The sequence below is a fragment of the Capra hircus genome, chromosome 6, assembly GCF_001704415.2.
Source record: "Capra hircus breed San Clemente chromosome 6, ASM170441v1, whole genome shotgun sequence".
Lineage (NCBI taxonomy): Eukaryota > Metazoa > Chordata > Mammalia > Artiodactyla > Bovidae > Capra > Capra hircus.
In genome coordinates, this window is record NC_030813.1 from 24,537,389 (window position 1) to 24,561,692 (window position 24,304).

General features: G+C 39.9%; 1 protein-coding gene across 1 annotated transcript in view; it reads left to right on the forward strand.

Annotated features, from left to right (window-relative positions):
- EMCN (endomucin) overlaps window positions 1-24,304 on the forward strand; it is a 127,463-nt gene that overhangs the window by 74,311 nt on the left and 28,848 nt on the right. Inside the window, exon 4 of the mRNA XM_005681371.3 lies at window positions 10,919-10,957. Coding sequence (XP_005681428.2) covers window positions 10,919-10,957 — 39 coding nt within the window. The remainder of the gene's footprint in view (window positions 1-10,918; window positions 10,958-24,304) is intronic.

Sequence of the window (24,304 nt, forward strand, 5' to 3'; positions counted from 1 at the left end):
CGCAATTCCTATTAGAATACCAGAAAGTTTTTTTTCCTAGAAATTGATAAGCAAATCCTAAAATATATATGGGCTTCCCCAATAGCCCAGTTGGTAGAGAATCTGTCTGCAATACAGGAGACCCCAGTTCGATTCCTGGACTGGGAAGATCCACTGGAGAAAGGATAGGCTACCCACTTCAGCATTCTTGGGCTTCCCTTGTGGCTCAGCTGGTAAAGAATCAGCCTGCAATGTGGGAGACCTGGGTTCGATCCCTGGGTTGGAAAGATCCCCTGGAGAAAGGAAAGGCTACCCACTCCAGTATTCTGGCCTGGAGAATTCTGTGAACTGTATAGTCCATGGGGTCGCAAAGAGTCGGACACAACTGAGCAACTTTCACCTTCACTTTCAAAATATATATGGAAATGAAAGTGACCTAGAATAGCCAAAACACTTTTGAAAAAGAACAATGTTGGAAGACTCAACCACCCCCAACTTCAAAACTTACTCTAAAGCTATAATAATCAAAACAGGATATGGAGTTAATGAGTGTTAAGAGTAGCGTTATTCATAACTGTCAAATGCTGAAACAACTCAAATGTGCATTAATTGGTGAAATAGAATATCTCATTGGATTTTCCACTTGAAATGCATTTGGAATGTTCCAAAACATGGGATATCCATAAAAGACAATACCATTCAACAGTGTGAAGATACAAAATAATGATGCATGCTGTAACAGCATGAATCTCAAATACATTATGCAGTGAAAGAAGCCTTTCACAAAATCCAACATATACAATTCCATTTCTAGGAAATATCCAGGATATTTTTTATAGGGACAGAAATCATATACGTGGTTGCCTACACCCAGGGACCAGCCTGGGGACTGACTGCAGAAAGGCTCAAGAAAGTTTTTTATATTGAAGAAAATGTTCTAAAACTGGATTATAGTGATGGTTCAATGACTCCATAAATTTACAAAATATTATTAGGTTGTATACTTACAATGAGTGGATTAAGTGGTGAGTTTTCAGATAAATATTCATTTAAGAACAAAAAGAAATTGTTAACCTAGGCCAATCAAATTTCCTTCCTGGGTAATCTGAACTGAACTAGAAAACCCAAACAAACCAAGAAGCAGGCGGGGACTGGAGTAGCGCAGGGTTAGTAGAGAATCTGAGATGGCCATGGTGATTCGTGCGCTTGCCTCTGGCTTCAGGAGGCTTGAGTTGGCAGAGTCAGTAGAGAAGGCTACTGACTATAGAGAGACTCTGTGGGGAAATGGAGAGATCCCATGAGCAAGGTTAAGTTGTTCAAGAGATAAGGAAAAAGTAGCAGGACCTGGAGATCTTCTGATTCCTGACAGATCTTTAGTTGCAGTCCACACATATCTCCACAAGTACTTCCCTTATTCTGGCCTCCGTGATTTGAAGTAATCTGTGTGTTTAGGCAAAATATCCTGACTAGAAAAGCCACTAGTCATCCATAAGAGCCTTATCTAATCCCACTCCTTATACATACTGGGTGCATTTTTTGGCGTACCCAGAGTCCTTAAGTGGAGAAGGGAATGGCTACCCACTCCAGTATCCTTGCCTGGAGAATCCCCATGGACAGAGGAGCCTGGGGGCCACAGTCCATGGAGTAGCAAAGAATCGGCCACTACTGAGCAACTGAGCACATAGTCCTTCAAAAGACTTCGCTGCAGGTGACTCAGTCTCTAAGTCTCTTCTTAGGAGACCTCTAAGATACAAGGAGACGGCAAGTGGGCACTGTGGACATTCAGGGCTCACTCTGGGTTGGTAACATCCATTTCCCCCCTTTCTGTTGTAATCATCTTAGACATGACATGAAGAAGGCTATTTAGGAGAAGTCTGATTCCAACCATAATTGTAAACTAATAATTGTATATAATTAGTCACCATGTAGAGAAATTTGAAGAGGAGGGTCATTTTTCCTTCATAACAAGAACATTTCTCTGTGGCAGTGTTTTGGGTTCTGATAAGCAGAATTTATATTGTAGACAATATATGTCTGAAAAGTACCTTTGGCAAACCAAAACCTCATGCATTTTATAATACAAGTGCCCCAATACAAACAAGAATAAAAGTGAACTATGCATTTGCCAAACGTGTAACAGATGATGCTTCGTCTCCCTCTTAAGCATATGAGCAGTGGGTGCTTGAATAGTGACCTTTAGATAAAGGCACTGTGGGGACATTATCTCAAATTCAGGCTTGATTTTAGAGTGGAGAGGAGCTAGTGAGGTCTGTTGACAGGGAAAGAGAGCCTATTGCTTTCCCCTTCTGATGGATTCTGACTTGGCTAAGGAGAGTATGTGTAACAAGATTATAGGTAGGAGACATTGAGGTGGGCAAGTTACCAGTACCTAATTCTATTAAGGCAACTGTGTGGGTAAAACGAAAGTGAAACTGTTAGTCACTCAGTCATGTCCAACTCTTTGTGACCCCATGGACTGTAACCCAACAAGCTGCTCTGTGGAATTCTCCAGGCAAGAAGACTAGAATGGGTTGCCATTCTCTTCTCCAGGGGATCTTCCCAATCCTGGGATTGAACCCAGGTCTCTCACATTGCTGGCAGATTCTCTACTGTCTGAGGCACCAGGGAAGCCTCAAGTGTGTGGGTAAAAATACTTCTAAACAATTTCTGCATCAGAGCCTCTGCTACCATAGAATATATAATACTATAGACTTGAACTTTGAAGGGAAAAGTCTGACTTTTGTTAATTAAAAATAAGTAACATTTATAAAGTGCCAGACTTTATTTTTGGGGGCTCCAAAATCACTGCAGATGGTGGCTGCAGCCATGAAATTAAAAGATACTTACTCCTTGGAAGAAAAGTTATGACCAACCTAGATAGCGTATTCAAAAGCAGAGACATTACTTTGCCAACAAAGGTCCATCTAGTCAAGGCTATGGTTTTTCCTGTGGTCATGTATGGATGTGAGAGTTGGACTGTGAAGAAGGCTGAGCGCCGAAGAACTGATGCTTTTGAACTGTGGTGTTGGAGAAGATTCTTGAGAGTCCCTTGGACTGCAAGGAGATCCAACCAGTCCATTCTAAAGGAGATCAGCCCTGGGTGTTCTTTGGAAGGAATGATGATAAAGCTGACACTCCAGTACTTTGGCCATCTCATGCAAAGTATTGACTCATGGAAAAGACTCTGATGCTGGGAGGGATTGGGGGCAGGAGGAGAAGGGGACGACAGAGGATGAGATGGCTGGATGGCATCACCGACTCGATGGACGTGAGTTTGAGTGAACTCTGGGAGATGGTGATGGACAGGGAGGCCTGGCGTGCTGCGATTCATGGGGTCACAAAGAGTCGGACACGACTGAGAGACTGAACTGAACATGTATAAGAAATTAGTAGGTTATTTAATCAGGGTTAGTAACATTTATATGTAACAAATAATTTATCATGTATGTTTCCCTTTTGCATAATCTATCCTAGTTTAGTATAGAGCTTGTTTTTAATACAAAAAGCATATATAATTGTATAAAGATCAAGTAACCACTTCAGATATACTACTGGTTGAACGTGAGAATGGCTTCTGCACAAGCCTGTACTTTTCGAGGCACCACACCTTTCTTAAAAGAAATGGTCGCTCCAATTGTGCCAAGAGGAAGCTGGCTTATTGTTTACTAACAATGATTCTGAAATCAGATAAAGAAAGTGTAAGTGTTAGAACACTTACTCGTGTTTGACTCTTTTCGAACCCATGGACTGCAGCCCACCAGGCTTCTTTGTCCATGGAATTCTCCAGGCAAGAATACTGGAGTGGGTAGACATTTCCTTCTCCAGGGGATCTTCCCGACCCTGGGATTGAACCCTGATCTCCCACATTGCAGGCAGACACTTTACCAACTGACCCACCAGGGAAGCCCTTGAGATCAAATAGCTGAGATTCAAATAATGGCACAACCATTTATTTGGACTTTGGCCTTTGGTAAGCTATTTAACTTCACTGTGCCTTCGTTTCCTCATCTGTAAAATAGTTGTAATGACTATGCTTTTACAGGATTCTTGTGAAGATTAAAATAGATAAAATAATATGAAGCTTAAAACAGTGTCTGAAAAGAAAACAAGACATTTTAGCTTTTAATATTATTTTGTTAATGATAATCCTTACAAAAGCCAAGCAAAGATGGTATTAATGGTATCAGTTTCACAAATAAGGAAACAGGTTCATAAAGATTAAATGACTCACCCAATGTTAAATTAAAAGATGTAATTCAAACCCTGTTTTTCTTGCCTCAAACTCCGTAAATATCGATATACCACACTTTCTCTCATTACAACTATTTCACATAAAGTATCCAAAGGAATTAGAAAGCAAGTAGCTTTTAATTGAGTGCATCATATGCTTGACAAATAGAAGTTCAATCAGTATAACACTGACCAACTGACTGAATATAAACCTGGGATTCTCACCAGAAACCTGGGATTCTCACCGGGGTGGTTCTCATGCTGTTGCCAACCGTGCCAGATTTATTCCTGACCGTGTGATTTGCGCAACCTGTCTTCCTCATCTGTATGGTCATTCCTTCTTCCCCTTGTCCTTCCTCCAACTGATTATTAAAATTCTACACAACCATAAAGAGCCTCTACAAAATATCACCTCAGTATTTCCCACAACTTAATGAGGTTACCAGATATATGTACCATCTGCACTATTATTCATTTAGTACTTTAAGTGGATGCAGTTTTTAATTCTTAAATTTGTTTAAAAAGGAAACCATCATGAATAAAAAACCAGTTTGAATCGGCATAAGCAGAAGCTAGAAAGTCGCTGTGATGTAAGCAAAATAAAATAAAATTCTAGCTAGATTTTGTTGCTTGCCAAAGGCTCTGAGTTTTAGCCTTGCTTAATAAATAAATCAAATACTTACCTGGCAGGGGAGATACTGGGATGATGAAGGTGATTTTCACCCCACAGCATGGCTTCTCTATCACACTCTGATGTGCTGACCCCTGCAATTTCCACAAAACTTGACTGTATAATTTGTGGTCGTGGGGGACTGGATTTGCACTTCTCCCTGTGGGGTGGAAAAAAAGATAAGTACATTCTAGGTATTAATGATGTATTTGCATCAAATTGAAATTTTGAAACTTCTTCATTGAAATAAACTCACAAAAAAATGGAAAATAATTACTTTCTCACTGAGTGTTTCAATCTGATTTAATGCCACTTTCCAGTATAGAATCTCTCATATAAGCTATGCATCTCATGCTTTGGAAAAGTCTAATTTCTCTGATCACTCAGGCTCATTATTTCTTTTGTGAATGGCACCATTTATCTATGACATTTATCAGGGAACTTAATTGCAATGTTTCTTACATGCTATTTAATTAGTTTGTACCATTTCATGTGGGCAGATAAAAGAGGAATTCTCAGGATAACAAAGTCTTAGTCACACATCACAGTTTATCCAAACTAGGACTAATCTTTCATATGATGACTCAGTCAATGCTTTGTTGGGGGGATGGAGGATGGTATGTATGAGGGCGAATGAGAAGGAAAATTTTAATTGGTCATAGTAAATTATTTTTAAGCAAATCAGTAAAGAATTATATATGAGAATAACTGTTTTTTTTCCTGGGCCTTTTAATGATAAATCATGTTCTGTAGGTAATTATATACAGCTATATATAGCTGGAAATACAATGGCTTTTGTAAGATAATATTTAGCAAAGTTACTTGTATTATTGCTTAAGCTTTCTATCTTAAAAGCTGATAGTTTAAGCAAAGTTTCAGTTCAGTTCAGTTCAGCCGCTCAGCCATGTCCGACTCTTTGCGACCCCATGAATTGCAGCACGCCAGGCCTCCCTGTCCATCACCAACTCCCAGAGTTCACTCAGACTCACGTCCATTGAGTCAGTGATGCCATCCAGCCATCTCATCCTCTGTCGTCCCCTTCTCCTCCTGCCCCCAATCCCTCCCAGCATCAGAGTCTTTTCCAATGAGTCAACTCTTCGCACGAGGTGGCCAAAGTACTGGAGTTTCAGCTTTAGCATCATTCTCATTAGTTATCTCTTTTATACATAGCAGTGTGTATATACCTACCATATAGCACAGGGAACTCTACTCAGTGCTCTGTGGTGACCTAAATGGGAAGGAAATCCAGGAAAGAAGGGATATTGTACACATATAGCTGATTCACTTTGCTATACAGCAGACACAAACACAGCATTGTATAGCAACTATACTCCAATAAAACTTAATAAACAAATTAAAATGAGCAGAGAAGTTGTAGACTAGTAGAAAATATTTTTTAAAAATGCATACATCTAAAGTTTAGTTTGGGATTAAATTGTAGATTAAAGTTTAGCATTTCAAAGTTCATTTGCATTTCATAAGACTTCAGTTTCAAACTGAACTCAACTTCAAGCTTGAGTTTCAAACTCAACCAAGAGATTTCAGTTGCCAAACACCCTGATTAAGGATTTGGTCTTTACTCAACAACTAAATTTGAGACTAGGTTGACAGAAGGCACTACACTCATTTCTATTTAACTTCCACTTACTCAGCAGATAAAGAATCTGCCTATAATGCAGGAGACATGGGAGATGCAGGTTTGATCCCTGGGTCAGGAAGGTCCACTGGAAGAGGAAATGGCAACCCACTCCAGTATTCTTGCCTGGGAAATCCTACGGACAGAGGAGCCATGCAGGCTACAGTCCAGAAAGGTCGCAAAGAGTCGAACACGACTGAATGACTAAGCACACCTGCTTCCTCTTCAGATCAGAATTTGGCCTTTTCTTAAAGCATATTTGCATTATGAAACTTAAAACACACACACACACACACACACACACACACAGGAATAATTACAAATACCTTCACTTTTCATTAGTTTCCACAACTTTAGTCATATTCCATAGCATTCATCTCTATTAAGATTTTATATTTCCAAAACTGAGTCGAAATTTGAAAATAGAATGTCGTATGAAGATGTTTTATTATCTTCAAAATAATACATCCTTGATTTCAGAATTAAAAGGTATATATTTCCCAGTACTGATTAAGTATTTAAGATTTACAGAATTTCCTTCTCAGAATAACAATATATTTATTTATATAGAAATATCTGGACCTCTGAAGACTCAAGAAAAGGGTTTTGAATTGCTTTTTTTTTCATTATTCCACTACTTCTTAAGGCATAATCATTTTTATTTTATGCAATATGTCCCTGAGAAATCATTATGCAATTTTGAAGGATGAAAAAAATGCAAAAAGGAATAGTCAGGAGGCTTTGCCTGATATGAGTTTAAAACTGTTCATTCTCAATAAAGTCTATCAGCAAGAAAGATTATGACCTTATATTAAAAGCAGGAGGAACAAAGGTTTTGATTTCGTTTATATTCTAATTCTCTGGCAGCTGATAAATATTTTAACTGCATCCTCCAAGTACAGCATTAGGCCATGTACAAAATTATTTTAACTAGTTATGAAAAGTAGCAATTAATTACGTAAGCTTTCCACTCAGAACAGTTTAGTGGGGGAAAAAAGCTGTCTCTTAGTAAAAGAAGATGGACCTTAGAACCAACGGAATTATAATCACAGTGCTCCCTTTGAGAACATAGTTTCACTTCTTTCAATTATTATTTGCAGATCTGCAAAATGAAAATAATAACATCTTTCTCATAGACATCAATGATTTATATATAGAATTGATCTGAAGAGTTGCTTCAAAAATAGTAGCTATCATTATCCAACTAGCAATTTTTAATAACACATTCATTTTGCCTTAAAAACTGCTAGTTGGATAATGATAGCTACTATTTTTAATTTTTATTATTATTATCAATTATTATTTTATATTATTATTTGTTCATTCCCTATGTTTTTAGCAGAGACCTAGTATGGATAGTAGATGCTGAAATTATGACTCTGAGTAAAATAAGAAATCTCTGTCCTCCCGGACTTACATTCTAACAGAAAACAAAGCCATTTTAAAAATCACTGGAGTGATAAACTATTGAGCAAACAAAGCATCGTGGTGAGCTGAGGTGGAGGGAAATGAGAAGATAGCTTTTAATAAGGTGGTTGGAGAAGACTTCTCTGAGTGGTGACACCTGAACAGAGTCATGAAGGGTGAGAAGGAGCCAGAGTAGGCCTGAGAAGACAGCCCAGATGCTTAGGGCAGGCAAGCAGGCCGTCTGAGGCAAGGGATCCCTGGGACATTTATCTACCATGGAGAGGCCAAGCAGGCTGAGACAGCTGGAGTGAACTGAGGAGCAAGGCAGGAGCCATAACCTACGGAGAGTTGCTAGCTGTAGTGAGGAGAGGAATAAGGCACCACTGGCCTAATGAAATGTAAATTTAAAAAAAACTTTTTCTAGGTGGCTATTACACATACTAACGAGAGAGATATAGGTGCTAGATGAACAGTAGTCAACTGAACGGTGAGGCGTAGGTGGAATATATTTAGAAGCTAGGGCTGATGAGGTGAGGAAAAAAAAATGAATCAAGAAAAAAAAAGAAGAAGAAGAAGAAAGACCACTACTTTTTGGCTCATGCACTTGCGAGGCAATGGTACCATCAGTTCAGTTCAGATCAGTCGCTCAGTCGTGTCCGACTCTTTGCGACCCCATGAATCACAGCATGCCAGGCCTCCCTGTCCATCACCAACTCCCGGAGTTCATTCAAAGTCAACGTCCATCGAGTCAGTGATATCATCCAGCCATCTCATCCTCTGTCGTCCCCTTCTCCTCCTGCCCCCAATCCCTCCCAGCATCAGAGTCTTTTCCAACGAGTCAACTCCGCATGAAGTGGCCAAAGTACTGGAGTCTCAGCTTCAGCATCATTCCCTCCAAAGAACACCCAGGACCAATCTCCTTTAGAATGAACTGGTTGCATCTCCCTGCAGTCCATGGGACTCTCAAGAGTCTTTCATACTTTGGTTCAAAAAAGTGAAAGGGGAGGTGTGTTTGAGGACACAAGTCAAGAGTTAGAAATGGATAAAGAAGTGTGGTGTATCGATACAATGGAATATTGCATTCATGCTAAGTCACTTCAGTCGTGTCCAACTCTTTGTGATCCTGTGAACTGTAGCCAAGCTCCTCTGTCCATCAGATTCTTTAGGCAAGAGTATTGGGGTGGGCTGTCATGCCCTCCTCCAGGGGATCTTTCTGACCCAGGGATCAAACACATGTCTTTTATGTTTCCTGCACTGGCAGATAGGTTCTTCCCACTAGTGCCACCACAGTAAGTGTTGGTCACTCAGTCGTGCCCGACTCTTTGCAACCCCATGGACTGCAACTCTCCAGGCTCCTCTGTCCATGAGATTTTCCAGTCAATGATACTGGAGTGGGTTGCCATTTCCTTCTCCAGGGGATTTCCCCAACCGAGGGATCGAACCCAGGTCTCCTGCATTGCATGCAGATTCTTTATCGAGTGAGCTACAAGGGAAGCCCAGTGCCACCACATTACTCACACATGAAAATGAATGAAATAACGCCACTTGCAGCAACATTGACAGACCTAGAGTATATCATGCTAAGTGAAGTCAGACAGAGAAAGACACATGATACTGCTTATATGTGGAATCTAAAACAAAAAGCTACAAATGAACTTATTTACAAAATAGGAAAAGACCCCCAGACATAGAAAACAAAGTTGTGGTTACCAAAAGAGAGAAGGGAGAGATAAATTAGGAGTCTGGGGTTAAGATATATACACTATTGTATATAAAATAGATAACAATGAGGATTTACTCTATAGCACAGGGACTTCTGGGCTTCCCTGGTGGCTCAACAGTAAAGACTCCACCTGCATTGCAGGAGCTGCAGGAGACAGGGGTTTGATCCCTGGCTCAGGAAGATCACCTCGAGGAGGGCATGGCAACCCATTCCGGTATCTTGCCTGGGAAATCCCATGAACAGAGGAGCTTGACAGGCTACAGACCATGGGGTTGCAAAGAGCTGGACATGACTGAAGCAACTTAGCACTCAATATTTTGTAATAACCTATAAGGCAAAAAAACTGAAAAAGTATATTTAGATATAAAACTGAATCACTGTGCTGTATACCTGCAACTAACACAGCATTTTATATCAACTCTACTTCAAATAAAAAAAAAAAAGAGTTCTGTTTTGCACATGTAAAATTTAAGATACTGTTAAGACAGTCAGGTGAAGATACAAAGGAAGCAAGTGGATATTTGTATCCACCATCATTATTGGGCTTCCATTTATCTCAAATATTTCTATATATTTTCATGTGGAAAATCTTAATTCGTGGTGCAAACACTCAAGTTTGTTGAAGTGATCTTTGATTATAATTCTCTCAAGCAATTTTACTTGTAGAAAGCTCTTCTGAGCTCTATTCCCTTCAGAGGAATTTGTCAAGTTTCAAAGGTATCTGTCTGAACCATTCTGAATCTTCCTCAGATCAGGAGATGTGCAATATCTTAGTAGGAGTATGACATATGGCAGTGCCACTCATGAAGCACCCACCAAAGTTTCTGTAGTCTTCTGGATTTTCCTGGCATATTCAAGAAGTGGGGTTGTACCAGATGCCCCAAAGGAGGATGCAGCAAACTTTGGCTCACAGGCCAAATCCAAGCCCCATCTATTTTTGTAATTAAAATTTAATGGGAATATTGCCATACCTATTCTTTAGGTATTATATATGGCTGTATTCACACTACAATAGCAAAAGCTGAATAGTTGCTAGACTTATGGCCCACAAACCTTAAATACTACCTGTCCCTTTAAGAGAGAGTTGACTGACCCCTGCTCTGAAGTTTCTTCTGTTCAGGAAGCCTCATGATTCGGTGACTTGAGGAAAGTAAATCAGAAATGAACTAAAATCTCTATGCATTTACCACCTGAAACAATTGTGAGAGTAGATATTTGATATTCAATGTTTAATTTTAGCAATTTTCTTTTTCTTTTCTTTTTTGCTCTAAAGCTGAGACTCAGAGTTCAATCAAAGCAACAGAAACACCAGGTAAGTTCATTTTTCTTTTCTCTGAGAATACTCCTGAGTAAAATCCCAAGAAGGAGACAAAGTAGATCAATCAGTTTGAGGACAGAGTGAAATAGTATAAAAGAAAATATTTATACTAAATAAATATAAATATTTATAGGCAACTAAAATATTTAGGAAACCTTGTGTTTAAAAAAAAAAATGCAGACAAGGAGAATGTGCAACAGTGTGTGTGAGTGCTCTGGGGCCTGGGTTAGCAGAACCAGCTCTGGGAAGTGCATAGAGCTTGTGGAATTTTCCTCTCCCCAGAACCTACTGTTCCTGGTCTGTTTGTGTGGTCAGCATGCCCTCTCCCAAAATATAGGGTGTGCTTTCACTGTCGTCTCTACTCTCTAACAAAGCCTGGTCCTGGCATCCAAAGAGATGAATTCATAAACCACTGTTAACAGTCTAAAATGCTATCACTTTGAGAAGCACTCACGCTTTGCCATCCTTAGTTTTAAGCTGAAAAAAATTTGGATGATGAAGCAATGGAAATTGGAGAAGATTATTGGCAGAGGAAAATGGTCATGTTGAATCTTCATACTGTTTTGAAATTGTAATTATTTTGAGATTTTTATTTTCCTAACTCCTGTCTGGTGCGTGCATAAGTGGCAAGTCTCTTAGGTTATCAATATTAACCACCTTTGTTACATACAAAATGAGAAATGTGTGAAATAAACCTAGGAGATCATGAAACTTTTTTTTTTGTTTTTTGGACCAGAGAAAGATTTACTGCAGGGCTGAGCAAGGAGAACAGGTGGCTGGGAAATACAGAGATCATGTAACTTTTTTTAAAAAATGGAAAAATAAAGCCATGAAAATTATGAGTGACTCTAATAACATTTTCACAGCAAATGTCCTAAACAGTCATTATGGTCTACCCTCAAGAATTAGAAATGGGAGTTATATGCTTTTAAATTTAAATTATTTATCTTCTATATAATATATCAAATAATAAAGGAAGTTATTTTTATATTGTTAACTCTCTCTATTTCACCTCATAATTGTACTTTTTATCCTTTATTTCCATCTACACAGTCTAGAAATGCATTGGAAAAAGCCTTGGGAAAAACAAAACATAAAAATAGTGCATCCAGGCAAAGAGGGCAGCTTTGCGTTGGCTGATGCTTTGCACTGTTCTGGAGAAATCCTGTCCCCTGTTTCATGGATTGGTTATCAAGAAGGAGTTACAGATGGAGGAGAATCAGGAGGCTGCCAAATTGTCAGCTCTTTTTAAGGAGAGACCAAAGCATCTTTTATTTTGTTTAAAAGATAGTATTAACAAAATTCCAGCTTTAACTACAATTGATTTTTACATGTAATGAAAAGCACATTTAGATTTTAATTTTGAGTTATGGAAACGAATTCTCCTAAAATAGATAATAGACAAACCATTGATTTGAACAGTGAATTAGAAAGAAATAAGGCTGATTCTATCAACTGCAAGAAAGGTCAGTCTTAAACTTCAGATATATGGTAGGGCTAAAGCCTAAATCCAGGAGAAGGCAATGGCACCCCACTCCAGTACTCTTGCCTGGAAAATCCCATGGACAGAGGAGCCTGGTAGGCTGCAGTCCATGGGGTTGCACAGAGTCGAACACGACTGAAGCGACTTAGCAGCAGCAGCAGCAGCAGCAAAGCCTAAATCCAGGTTCACTCAAAAAAAATTAACAAATATCCCCCATCTCCTTAAAATGATTAGTATTTTTCTTTTAGGTAATGTTGAAGTAAGCATCTAGCCCAAGGAATTTTCAGCAATGCTTCCTTCTAGTAAACACGAGCTAATACACATTTAGTCTTTAAGTAGAACATTCATAGCGCTCATTTGATATTTTCTTTCACATAATGCATCTGGCTTTAATTTCCATGAAAAATTGTGTTTTTACCACTCTCTTCAAAAATTATTATTAAGGGTCTAGAAATTGGTACTTGTTTTATGTAGGATCTTTTTTTGGAATTCAGAATAGGCAACTGTATATAAAATGTGAACTATAAGCAATTATATGTAGATATGGACTTCCCTGTGGGTCACATGGTAAAGAATCTGCCTGCAATGCAGGACACCCAGGGTCAATGCCTGAGCTGGGAAGATTCCTTGGAGAAGGGAACTTATATCCATTCCAGTATTCTTACATGGAGAATTCCATGGACAGAGGAGCCTGGCAGGCTATAGTCAATGGGGTTGCAAAGAATCAGATACAACTGAGCAACTAATGCTTTCTTTTTCTTTTCTATATGTAGATACAACATTCAATTTTAGATAATAAAAATACAGGAAAGGTAGTCACAGTTAGATGGGCGTGATTGATTGGGTCAGAAGACATGTCCATTCATTTCATTCAACAGAGCAAAGGTTGCATGAATGGACAGCTGTGTTCAGTAATGCTAGGCATGAAGAAGAATTCACACCCAATGTCTAAAACATGTGGGAGAGTAAAATTTCAACTGCCCACTATAACATACCTGGTAAGATTCCAAGTTTAGTATAATCCCCTGCTAAATATGCAGAAGGATATATTCAACCAATCACTGCTAACCGAGGCATTCAATCTTTGTTCTGTTCCATCACATATAGCACTAGCTAAGATTTTGAGTGATACATGGAGCCTGCCATGAAGGGTTACTAAAGACTAGTCAATATAATAAATAATGATAATAACTCCAGCAGTCATATAGGTATAAAGTGATGTGTCATTGATAAGCCTCAGATAACATTATATTAGGATCAGAGGAGGAAAAGAATTTTTTTCCCTTTATCTGTATCATACACTGGGTGAGATAAAAGCAGTTTAAGGAAAATGAGAAACAGGTTCATGAAAAAAGTGGTCTTCTAGCTGCCAGATTTTTGTGCCTACTTGATTTTTAGCTCTGAGTTCAGAGCTAACGAGGATATGGAAAGACCCACTAAAAAGTGATGAAAGACTGTTTATTCCCTAGAGATATATGCAGACATTATGTGGCCATTACAATAATTTAAAGCAATAATAGAATTCACTTTTGTTTAGCCTTATCATTTTCCCACAGACAGGCAGAGCTAATAACTTGTCCTTGAAAATTAACCTCTTGATTTCTTTGTAAGAGATCTCAGCTCGAAGAAAAATGGACCAATATGCCTCAATATATTGGGAAAGGAATAAACCATTTGCCTATAATTTCCTGAAAATACAACTATATTTGTCCAGGTTTTCCAGAGAAGCAGAACAAAGAGAATATACATATATAAATATGTATTTATATAAACATATGGAAATCTCTGGAGAGATGTATTATAAAGAATTGGCTCAACGCATTACAGAGTCGGAGAAGTCCCAAGACCTCAGCTGGCAAACGAGGCCCAGAAGCGGGGAGAGTGCATGGTGCAGTTCTAGTCCCAGTCCAAAGTGCTGAGACCAGAAGAGCAGGTGGTGCAAGTTCCAGGCTGAAAGCTGGAAAGCTCAAGACCCAAGAAGAGACAGTAGCTCAGCTCAAAGGCATGGAAACATTGACATCCCAGCTCAAGGCAATCAGGCAGAAAGAATTCCTTCTTACTCCAGGGAGCCTTTCTCTTTGTGTGTGCGTGCATGCTCAGTCATGTCCACCTCTTTGCGACCCCATACAGGCCTTCAACTGATTGGATGACAACCACCCTAATGGAGGTAATATATTTCACTCATCTGCTGATTTGAATATTAATCTCATCCAAAAACACATTCACAGGCACACCCAGAATAATGCTTGACCAATACCTGAGAGGCAAGTTCAATCCTTGGGTTGGGAAAAATCCCCTGGAGAAGGAAATGGCAACCAGCTCCAGTATTCTTGCCTGGGAAGTTCCATGGACAGAGGAGCCTGCTGGGCTACAGTCCATGGGGTCACAAAGAGTCAGGCACAACTTTGTCACTGAACAACCATATCAAATATCTGAGAACCCCATAGCCAAGTCAACACAAAAAATTAATCATCACAGCATTCTCACTGTGACCAGCACAGCTTGTGAAAAATCTTGTACACATCTTTAGTTTCTCAACTGTGTTTCAGACCTCAGTTGTTTTTTAGACATTAACTTTTTTATTGAAAATCAGAAGCTAGTACGGACAACTGCCATCAAAACTGACTACCAGCCTTTGGAAAGGAGGATTCTCTGTCATGGTTCATTCAATGTACTTGACATCTTAGGCAATGCCTGGAGTTGGTTACTGGCAAATTCATATAATGTGGAACACGAACTATTTTATACAGACGATTACTTACCTGAATATTCTAACTTTGAATGACAGAATCTTGATACTATTGTTCAGTTAGAATGTACTCAAACTAGAAATATAGCCATAGCAAATGATATTCTGAGTTGTTTTAGTAACTTGGAAATTTTGTGATGTTTAAAAATTAGTTGAGAAGAAAATAACTCAGTTATGGAATGAGAAATAGAAATTAGCTTTGGGCCTGGCATAAGCTTCCACTTGGGAAATTATATGAACCTATAAATCTAGGTATGGCTAAGTGGTTTCTCCTCTGGTTCAAGGATCTGATAAGTCTCTGAGAAGCGCTCAACCCTGTTCGTGAGACTGTGTACTCTACACTGAACAGTCATAAAAACACAATCTTGGACTTCCCTGGTGGCGCAGTGAATAAGAACCCACTTGCCAAAGCAGGGGCACAGGTTTGATCCCTGGTCCTGGAAGATTCCACATACTATGAAGGAACTAAATCCCATATGCCACAACCACTGAGCCTGAGCTCTGGAGCCCATGAGCCACGACTCCGGAAGCCTGTGCCTGGAGCCTGGGTTCTGCAACAAGAGAAGCCACCTCTATCAGAAGCCTCTGCATCACAACAAAGACTATCCTCCTCTCACCGCAACTAGAGGAAGTCTGAGAGCAGCAAGGAAAACCCAGCACAGCTGAAAAACAAACAAGCAAACAAAAACCTCAATCTCAACTCACTTAAAGAACCAACACATTTCAACAATATTGCTAAGGATGTGAGCGCCTCCAGTAAACTCTGCAATGTGCTCTCTTCTAATACATCAGGAAGAATTCTCTCTGTCTCCTTGTATGTTTGTGCAGAGTCTGGTCTGGCCACTGAAGAAAGAGAGGTTTAGTTTCTCTTGGTATAAAGAAACCTCTTGACTGGAGAATAAATTGAAACAGGTGATATTTCATGTAGTAAAAATAAAGATGCGCTTATAACTCATTGTTACTGAGCGGCAGCAGCTTAGGCAGCATAGAGTCGTGGTTGACAGACCAGAGTCTAGAGTCTACATTCAAACCCTGGCTCTGTGTGACTTTGGGCAAATTATTTAAGCTCTCTGGGCTTTAGCTTCCATTATATGAAATGATAATATTATTAATACAGTAGTGAGTATGAAGCCCTTAGAACAATGCATGGCACATAGTGTCCCATCAGTTCTGTTCAGTTCAGTTCAGTCACTCAGTTGTGTCCGACTTTTTGTGACCCCATGGACTGCAGCACGCCAGGCTTCCCTGTCCATCACCAACTCCCAGAGCTTCCTCAAACTCATGTCCATTGAGTCGGTGATGCCATCCAACCATCTTATCCTTTGTTGTCCCCTTCTCCTCCTGCCTTCAATTTTTCCCAGCACTGGAGTATTTTAAAATGAGTCAGTTCTTCACATTAGGTGGCCAAATTATTGAGTTTCAGTTTCAACATCAGTCCTTCCTTCCAGTGAATATTCAGGACTGATTTCCTTTAGGACGGACTGGTTGGATCTCCTTCCAGTCCAAGGGACTCTCAAGAGTCTTCTCCAATACCACAGTTCAAAAGCATCAATTCTGTGGTGCTCAGCTTTATAATCCAACTCTCACATCCATGCATCACTACTGGAAAAACCGTAGCATTGACTAGATGGACTTTTGCTGGCAAAGTAATGTCTCTGCTTTATAATATGCTGTCTAGGTTGGTCATAGCTTTTCTTCCAAGGAGCAAGCATCTTTTTAATTTCATGGCTGCAGTCATCATCTGCAGTGGTTTTGAAGTCCCCCAAAATAGTCTGTCACTGTTTCCATTGTTTCCCCATCTATTTGCCATGGAGTGATGGGACCAGATGCCATGATCTTAGTTTTCTGAATGTTGAGCTTTAAGCCAATCTTTTCACTCTCCTCTTTAACTTTCATCTAGACTCTCTTTAGTTCTTCACTTTCTGTCATAAGGGTGGTGTCATCTGCATATCTGAGGTTATTGATATTTCTCCTGCCAATCTTGATTCCAGCTTGTGATCATCCAGCCCAGCATTTCTCATGATGTACTCTGCATATAAGTTAAATAAGCAGTGTGACAATATACAGCCTTGACGTACTCCTTTACTGATTTGGAACAGGTCTGTTGTTCCATGTCCAGTTCTAACTGTTGCTTCCTGACCTGCATGCAGGTTTCTCAAGAGGCAAGCTAGGTGGTCTGTTATTTCCACCTCTTGGAGAATATTCCACAGTTTGCTGTGATCCACACAGTCAAAGGCTTTGGCATAGTCAGTAAAGCAGAAGTAAATATTTTTCTGGAACTCTTGTTTTTTCAGTGATTCAACGGATGTTGGCAATTGGATCTTTGGTTCCTCTGCCTTTTCTAAAACCAGCTTGAACATCTGGAATTTCATGGTTCACATACTGTTGAAGCCTGGCTCGAAAATTTTGAGCATTACTTTGCTAGCATGTGAAATGAGCGCAATTGTGCAGTAGTTTGAGCATTCTTTGGCATTGCCTTTCTTTGGGATTGGAATGAAAACTGAAATTTTCCAGTGCTGTGGCCATAGCTGTGTTTTCCAAATTTGCTGGCATATTGAGTGTTGCACTTTCACAGCATCATCTTTTAGGATTTGAAATAGTGCCACTATAATTCCATCACCTCCACTAGTTTTGTTCATAATGATGCTTCCTCAGGCCCACTTGACTTCACAATCCAGGGTGTCTGGCTCTAGGTGAGTGATCACACCATCGTGATCATCTGGGTCGTGAAGATCTTTTTTGTACAGTTCTTCTGTGTATTCTTGCCACCTCTTCTTAATATCTGCTGCTTCTGTTAAGTCCATACCATTTCTGTCTTTATTGAGCCCATCTTTGTATGAAGTGTTCCCTTGGTATCTCTAATTTTCTTGAAGAGATGTCTGGTCTTTCCCATTCCATTGTTTTCCTCTATTTCTTTGCACTGATCACTGAGGAAGGCTTTTTATCTCTCCTTGCTCTTCTCTGGAACTCTGCATTCAAGTGGGTATATCTTTACTTTTCTCCTTTGCTTTTCACTTCCCTTCTTTTCACAGCTATTTGTAAGGCCTTCTCAGACAGCCATTTTTCTTTTTTGCACTTCATTTTCTTGGGGATGGTCTTGATCCCTGTCTCCTGTACAATGTCACAAACCTCCATCCATAGTTCGTCAGGCACTCTGTTTATCAGATCTAGTCCCTTAAATCTATTTCTCACTTCCACTGTATAATCGTAAGGGATTTGACTTAGGTCATACCTGAATGGTCTAGTGGTTTTCCCTACTTTCTTCAATTTAAGGCTGAATTTGGCAATAAAGAGTTCATGATCTGAGCCACAGTCAGTTCTGGGTCTTGTTTTTGCTGACTGTATAGAGCTTCTCCATCTTTGGCTGCAAAGAATATAATCAGTCTGATTTTGGTGTTGACCATCTGGTGATGTCCATCCATGTATAGAGTCTTTTCTTGTGTAGTTGGAAGAGGGTGTTTGCTCTGACCAGTGCATTTTCTTGGCAATACTCTATTAGCTTTTGCCCTGCTTCATTCTGTACTCCACGGCCAAATTTGCCTGTTACTCCAGGTATTCTTGACTTCCTAGTTATATATTAAAAAGCTTCTCGATGTTTTCGGGTCATAGTATCCAAATTGTGAATTTAAGGTAAGACGATGTATATAATTTGGGGAGAGACATGAGAACATTCTAAAACTTTCAGAATGCTGCAAAAAATTTCATTTATCTCATTGCTAATGATGCCATTAGCAATTAAAAGATGAACTCAACTAACTTAAAATCTCTTGGTTGCATGGCTTTATGAAAAGGAAACGGAAAGGGTTTTGAGTCATGCGTGCCTTATATTTTAGCTCTTCCACTTCTTCTCAGAGGTGTTACCTCATCTCTGTGAGCCACAGTATCTCCATTGTTTACAGTACAGAATAAAAATGTTTAAGAATAAGGTAAGTTAGTGTGTATGGAAGCAATTAGCATGGTGCCCCATTTATTCTTTGTATATGTATATAATTTTCTGGAATATAATAATTATATTAAATCACAAAAGAAAAATACATCTTCCTTCTGAATATATTTCTACGGTTACTTAAAGTAAACAAATCTCTAGTCATGGTTACTATTGGGTTAGAGGGTGCTATTACCTCTGGTTAGTCATGCTGATGACCCAAAGCAAAGTGAAAGAAATTTGAGATAAATTGTTTTTGCATAGCTTAAAGAGTACAAGTAGGTCAGAATGTTAAGGTCTGATGAGAGAAAAAAATAATTTTTATCATGTGAAGGCAGGAAAGTTTCTTTAAAATATTTTTCCCATTGAGTACATGGGATGTTCCATTAAGGGTGAAAATGCAGATTAGTGAAAGTGAAAGTGAAGTTGCTCATTCGTGTCTGACTCTTTGCGACCCCGTGGACTGTAGCCCACCAGGTTCCTCCGTCCATGGGATTCTCCAGGCAAGAATACAGGAGTGGATTGCCGTTTCCTTCTCCAGGGGAATCTTCCCAACCCAAAGATCGAACCCAGGTCTCCAACATTGCAAGCAGATGCTTTAACCTCTGAGCCACCAGCGAAGCCCGAAAATGCAGATTAGCAAGGACAAACTCTGGCTTAAAAGGAACCCTGATTAAAAAAAAAGACTCTAAAGTCTTAAAGCTAAAAGTCACCTTGGGGTTGAGGGAAAGAGTTACTTCTGAAAATTACATACAGGCTATGCAGGTAAAGGAATAGCTGACTACAAAAGTAACATAATTTCAGAGAATCAAGTGTAGAGGAGTAGAGGAAATCTGTATTTTGTGAAGATAGTTTAACTCTGACATCAGAATTTAACATAGTTCAGTTCAGTTCAGTTCAGTCGCTCAGTCGTGTCCGACTCTTTGTGACCCCATGAATTGCAGCATGCCAGGCCTCCCTGTTCATCATCATCTCCCGGAGTTCACTCAGACTCACGTCCATCGAGTCCGTGATGCCATCCAGCCATCTCATACTCTGGCGTCCCCTTCTCCTCCTGCCCCCAATCCCTCCCAGCATCAGAGTCTTTTCCAATGAGTCAACTCTTCGCATGAGGTGGCCAAAGTACTGGAGCTTCAGCTTTAGCATCATTCCTTCCAAAGAAATCCCAAGGTTGATCTCCTTCAGAATGGACTGGTTGGATCTCCTTGCAGTCCAAGGGACTCTCAAGAGTCTTCTCCAACACCACAGTTCAAAAGCATCAATTCTTCGGCGCTCAGCCTTCTTCACAGTCCAACTCTCACATCCATACATGACCACAGGAAAAACCATAGCCTTGACTAGACGGACCTTAGTCGGCAAAGTAATGTCTCTGCTTTTGAATATACTATCTAGGTTGGTCATAACTTTTCTTCCAAGGAGTAAGAGTCTTTTAATTTCATGGCTGCAGTCACCATCTGCAGTGATTTTGGAGCCCCCCAAAATAAAGTCTGACACTGTTTCTACTGTTTCCCCATCTATTTCCCATGAAGTGATGGGACCATATGCCATGATCTTCGTTTTCTGAATGTTGAGCTTTAAGCAAACTTTTTCACTCTCCTCTTTCACTTTCATCAAGAGTCTTTTTAGTTCCTCTTCACTTTCTGCCATAAGGGTGGTGTCATCTGCATATCTGAGGTTATTGATATTTCTCCTGGCAATTTTGATTCCAACTTGTGTTTCTTCCAGTCCAGCGTTTCTCATGATGTACTCTGCATAGAAGTTACATAAGCAGGGTGACAATATACAGCCTTGACGTATTCCTTTTCCTATTTGGAACCAGTCTGTTGTTCCATGTTCAGTTCTAGCTGTTGCTTCCTGACCTGCATACAGATTTCTCAAGAGGCAGGTTAGGTGGTCTGGTATTCCATCTCTTTCAGAATTTTCCAGTTGATTGTGATCCAAACAGTCAAAGGCTTTGGCCTAATCAATAAAGCAGAAATAGATGTTTTTCTGGAACTTTCTTGCTTTTTCCATGATCCAGCGGGTGTTGACAATTTGATCTCTGGTTCTTCTACCTTTTCTAAAACCAGCTTGAACATCAGGGAGTTCATAGTTCATGTATTGCTGAAGCCTGGCTTGGAGAATTTTGAGCATTACTTTACTAGCATGTGAGATGAGTGCAATTGTGCGGTAGTTTGAGGATTCTTTGGCATTGCCTTTCTTTGGGATTGGAATGAAAACTGACCTTTTCCAGTCCTGTGGCCACTGCTGAGTTTTCCAAATGTGCTGGCATATTGAGTGCAGCACTTTCACAACATCATCTTTCAGGATTTGAAACAGCTCAACTGGAATTCCATCACCTCCACTAGCTTTGTTCGTAGTGATGCTTTCTAAGGCCCACTTGACTTCACATTCCAAGATGTCTGGCTCTAGAATCACACACCAATTTTACTTACTACTCTTGGCATCAAAATCCTAACTTATTAAAATGCTAATTAATGATATAGTTGCAGAGACATTTCCCATCTCTAAAAAACTTAGCTTTGCTTACGTTTTTATTCTTTTAAAGTAAGTCAGGCTCTTCAGTATAAGAAGTGCTTGCTCCAGAAGATGTGCTGTATATACAATAGAATATTACTCAATGATAAAAACAAATGAAATAATGTCATTTGCCACAACATGGATGGGCCTAAGAATTATCATATTATGTGAAGTAAGTCAGATAGAAAGAGACAAATATCATATGGTATGATGTGTATATAGAATCTAAAAAAAAAGACACCATACAAATGAACTTATCTGCAGAACAGAAGTAGAGTCACAGATATAGGAAGCAAGCCTATGGTTACCAAAGGGACTAATGAAGGGTGTGGGGAGAGGTAAGTTAGAAATTTGGGATTAACATGTGCACACTCAGTTCAGTTCAGTTCAGTTCAGTCACTCAGTCGTGTCTGACTCTGCAACCCCATGAATCGCAGCATGCCAGGCCTCCCTGTCCATCACCAATTCCCGGAGTTCACTCAGACTCACGTCCATCGAGTCCGTGACGCCATCCAGCCATCTCATCCTCTGTCATCCCCTTCTCCTCCTGCCCCCAATCCCTCCCAGCATCAGGGTCTTTTCCAATGAGTCAACTCTTTGCATGAGGTGTCCAAAGTACTGGAGTTTCAGCTTTAGCATCAGTCCTTCCAAAGAAATCCCAGGGCTGATCTCCTTCAGAATGGACTGGTTGGACAGTACTATATATAAAATAGGTAAACAACAAAGACCTACTGTGTAGCACAGGGAACTATACACAATATCTTGTAATGACCTATAATAGGAAAGAATCTGAAAAAGAATATATAATATTTGTATGTGTGTGTGTATGACTGAATCACTGTGCTGTACATTTGAGACTAAGACAACATTGTAAGTTAAACATATGTCAACATAAATAAATGAAATTAGAGGAAAAACATTAAAAAAAATAAAAGTGACCTCAGGGATCCTATCAGCATATTGCCTCTCAAAGCACAGGGTGGGACCAACTATACTCACAGCATTTATTGACTGAACTGCTGATGCGCTGCTTACTTATATAATAGATCATATTCCACTCTGATAACAAAAGCCTAGAGTAAACCATGCTCTCCTTCCCTAAATGTCAGGATGCTCAGAATCAATTATTACAGCCAACATCAGCAACCGTATTGATGCTTGGTATTAACTCTTAGAAGGAGCTTGTTTGTTTCTTCCATTTGCCATTGCTTTGATTTCTTATTTCTATTCATCTTATGCTATACATCATTGCTGCTGCTAAGTTGCTTCAGTCGTGTCCGACTCTGTGCGACCCCATAGACTACCTCCTACCAGGCTCCTCCGTCTCTGGGATTCTCCAGGCAAGAACACTGGAGTGGGTTGCCATTTCCTTCTCCAATGCATGAAAGTGAAAAGTGAAAGTGAAGTCGCTCAGTCGTGTCCAACTCTTAGCGACCTCGTGGTCTGTAGCCTACCAGGCTCCTCCGTCCATGGGATTTTCCAGGCAAGAGTACTGGAGTGGGGTGCCATTGCCAATATGTATCATTACTTAACTAAAATCAAAAGTTCAAGAAAGCCATGAGGGACTCCTCCAGCTCAAGTCCCTCCTCAGAGACGTCCACAGTTCCCAGGGGGAGGACTGCTTTCATATCCTTGCCAGGCTCAATCATTGGCTGGGAGCTGCCTGCAGGAAGTATGAAACCAGTAAAAACACAAGGATGGAATTTAGAGAGCAAGTGGAGATCCTCAGTCAAAATTTACACCATCAGTTGTTCACCTTTGATGACGCGCATTCTCATAGTCACCAGAGTGCCCTGGTACAGCAATAAGATCTTCTGTCTTAAAAGCTTTCCATAATTTATCTAATAAGTCGCTTCAGTTGTGTCCAGCTCTTTGCAACCATATGGACTGTAGCCCTCCAGGCTCCTCTGGCCATGGGATTCTCCAGACAAGAATACTGACGTGAATTGCCATGCTGTCCTCCGGAGGAGCTTCCCAACCCAAGGAGTGAACCTGCATCTCTTTGTCTCCTGCATTGTCAGACTGGTTCTTTACCACTAGTGCCACCTGGCAAGAGCCAAATGTGTACCACTATCAGATACCAATAGGGTAAATTTGGATATGCATTATTACAATAGACTTGACTCTGCAGGTCTCTATTACAACAGAGTTTGTTCCAAGGGTCTCTGCCTCAAACAGCCTGCTCCAAGTTCTAGCTTGAAGTTTACAAACTAAATTTAAAGTCATAACATATTAATAATTTGATATTGAATACAGTCAACAAAAGTAAATGTCTAAGAACAAATTTATATCATCTAAGAGCACCACACACAAGTGTCTGCAGAGTCATATACCTTTATACTTCAAAAATCTGAGAAAATTAGATAAATTGACTTTGGCTGAAAGATACAACTCTCTAGGTGCCTAATCACAATATAACAATTGTACTTATACTATAAATATTGTATTATTATACTGTTATAAAATAATATGGGCTTCCCTGGTGGCTCAGACGGTAAAGAATCTGCCTGCTAATGGAGAACCCCATGTTTGATCCCTGGGTCGGGAAGATATCCTGGAGAAGAGAATGGTAACCACCTCCAGTATTCTTGCCTGGAGAATTCCATGGGCAAAGGAGACTGATTGGTTATAATCCATGGGGTTGCAAAGAGTCAGACACCACTG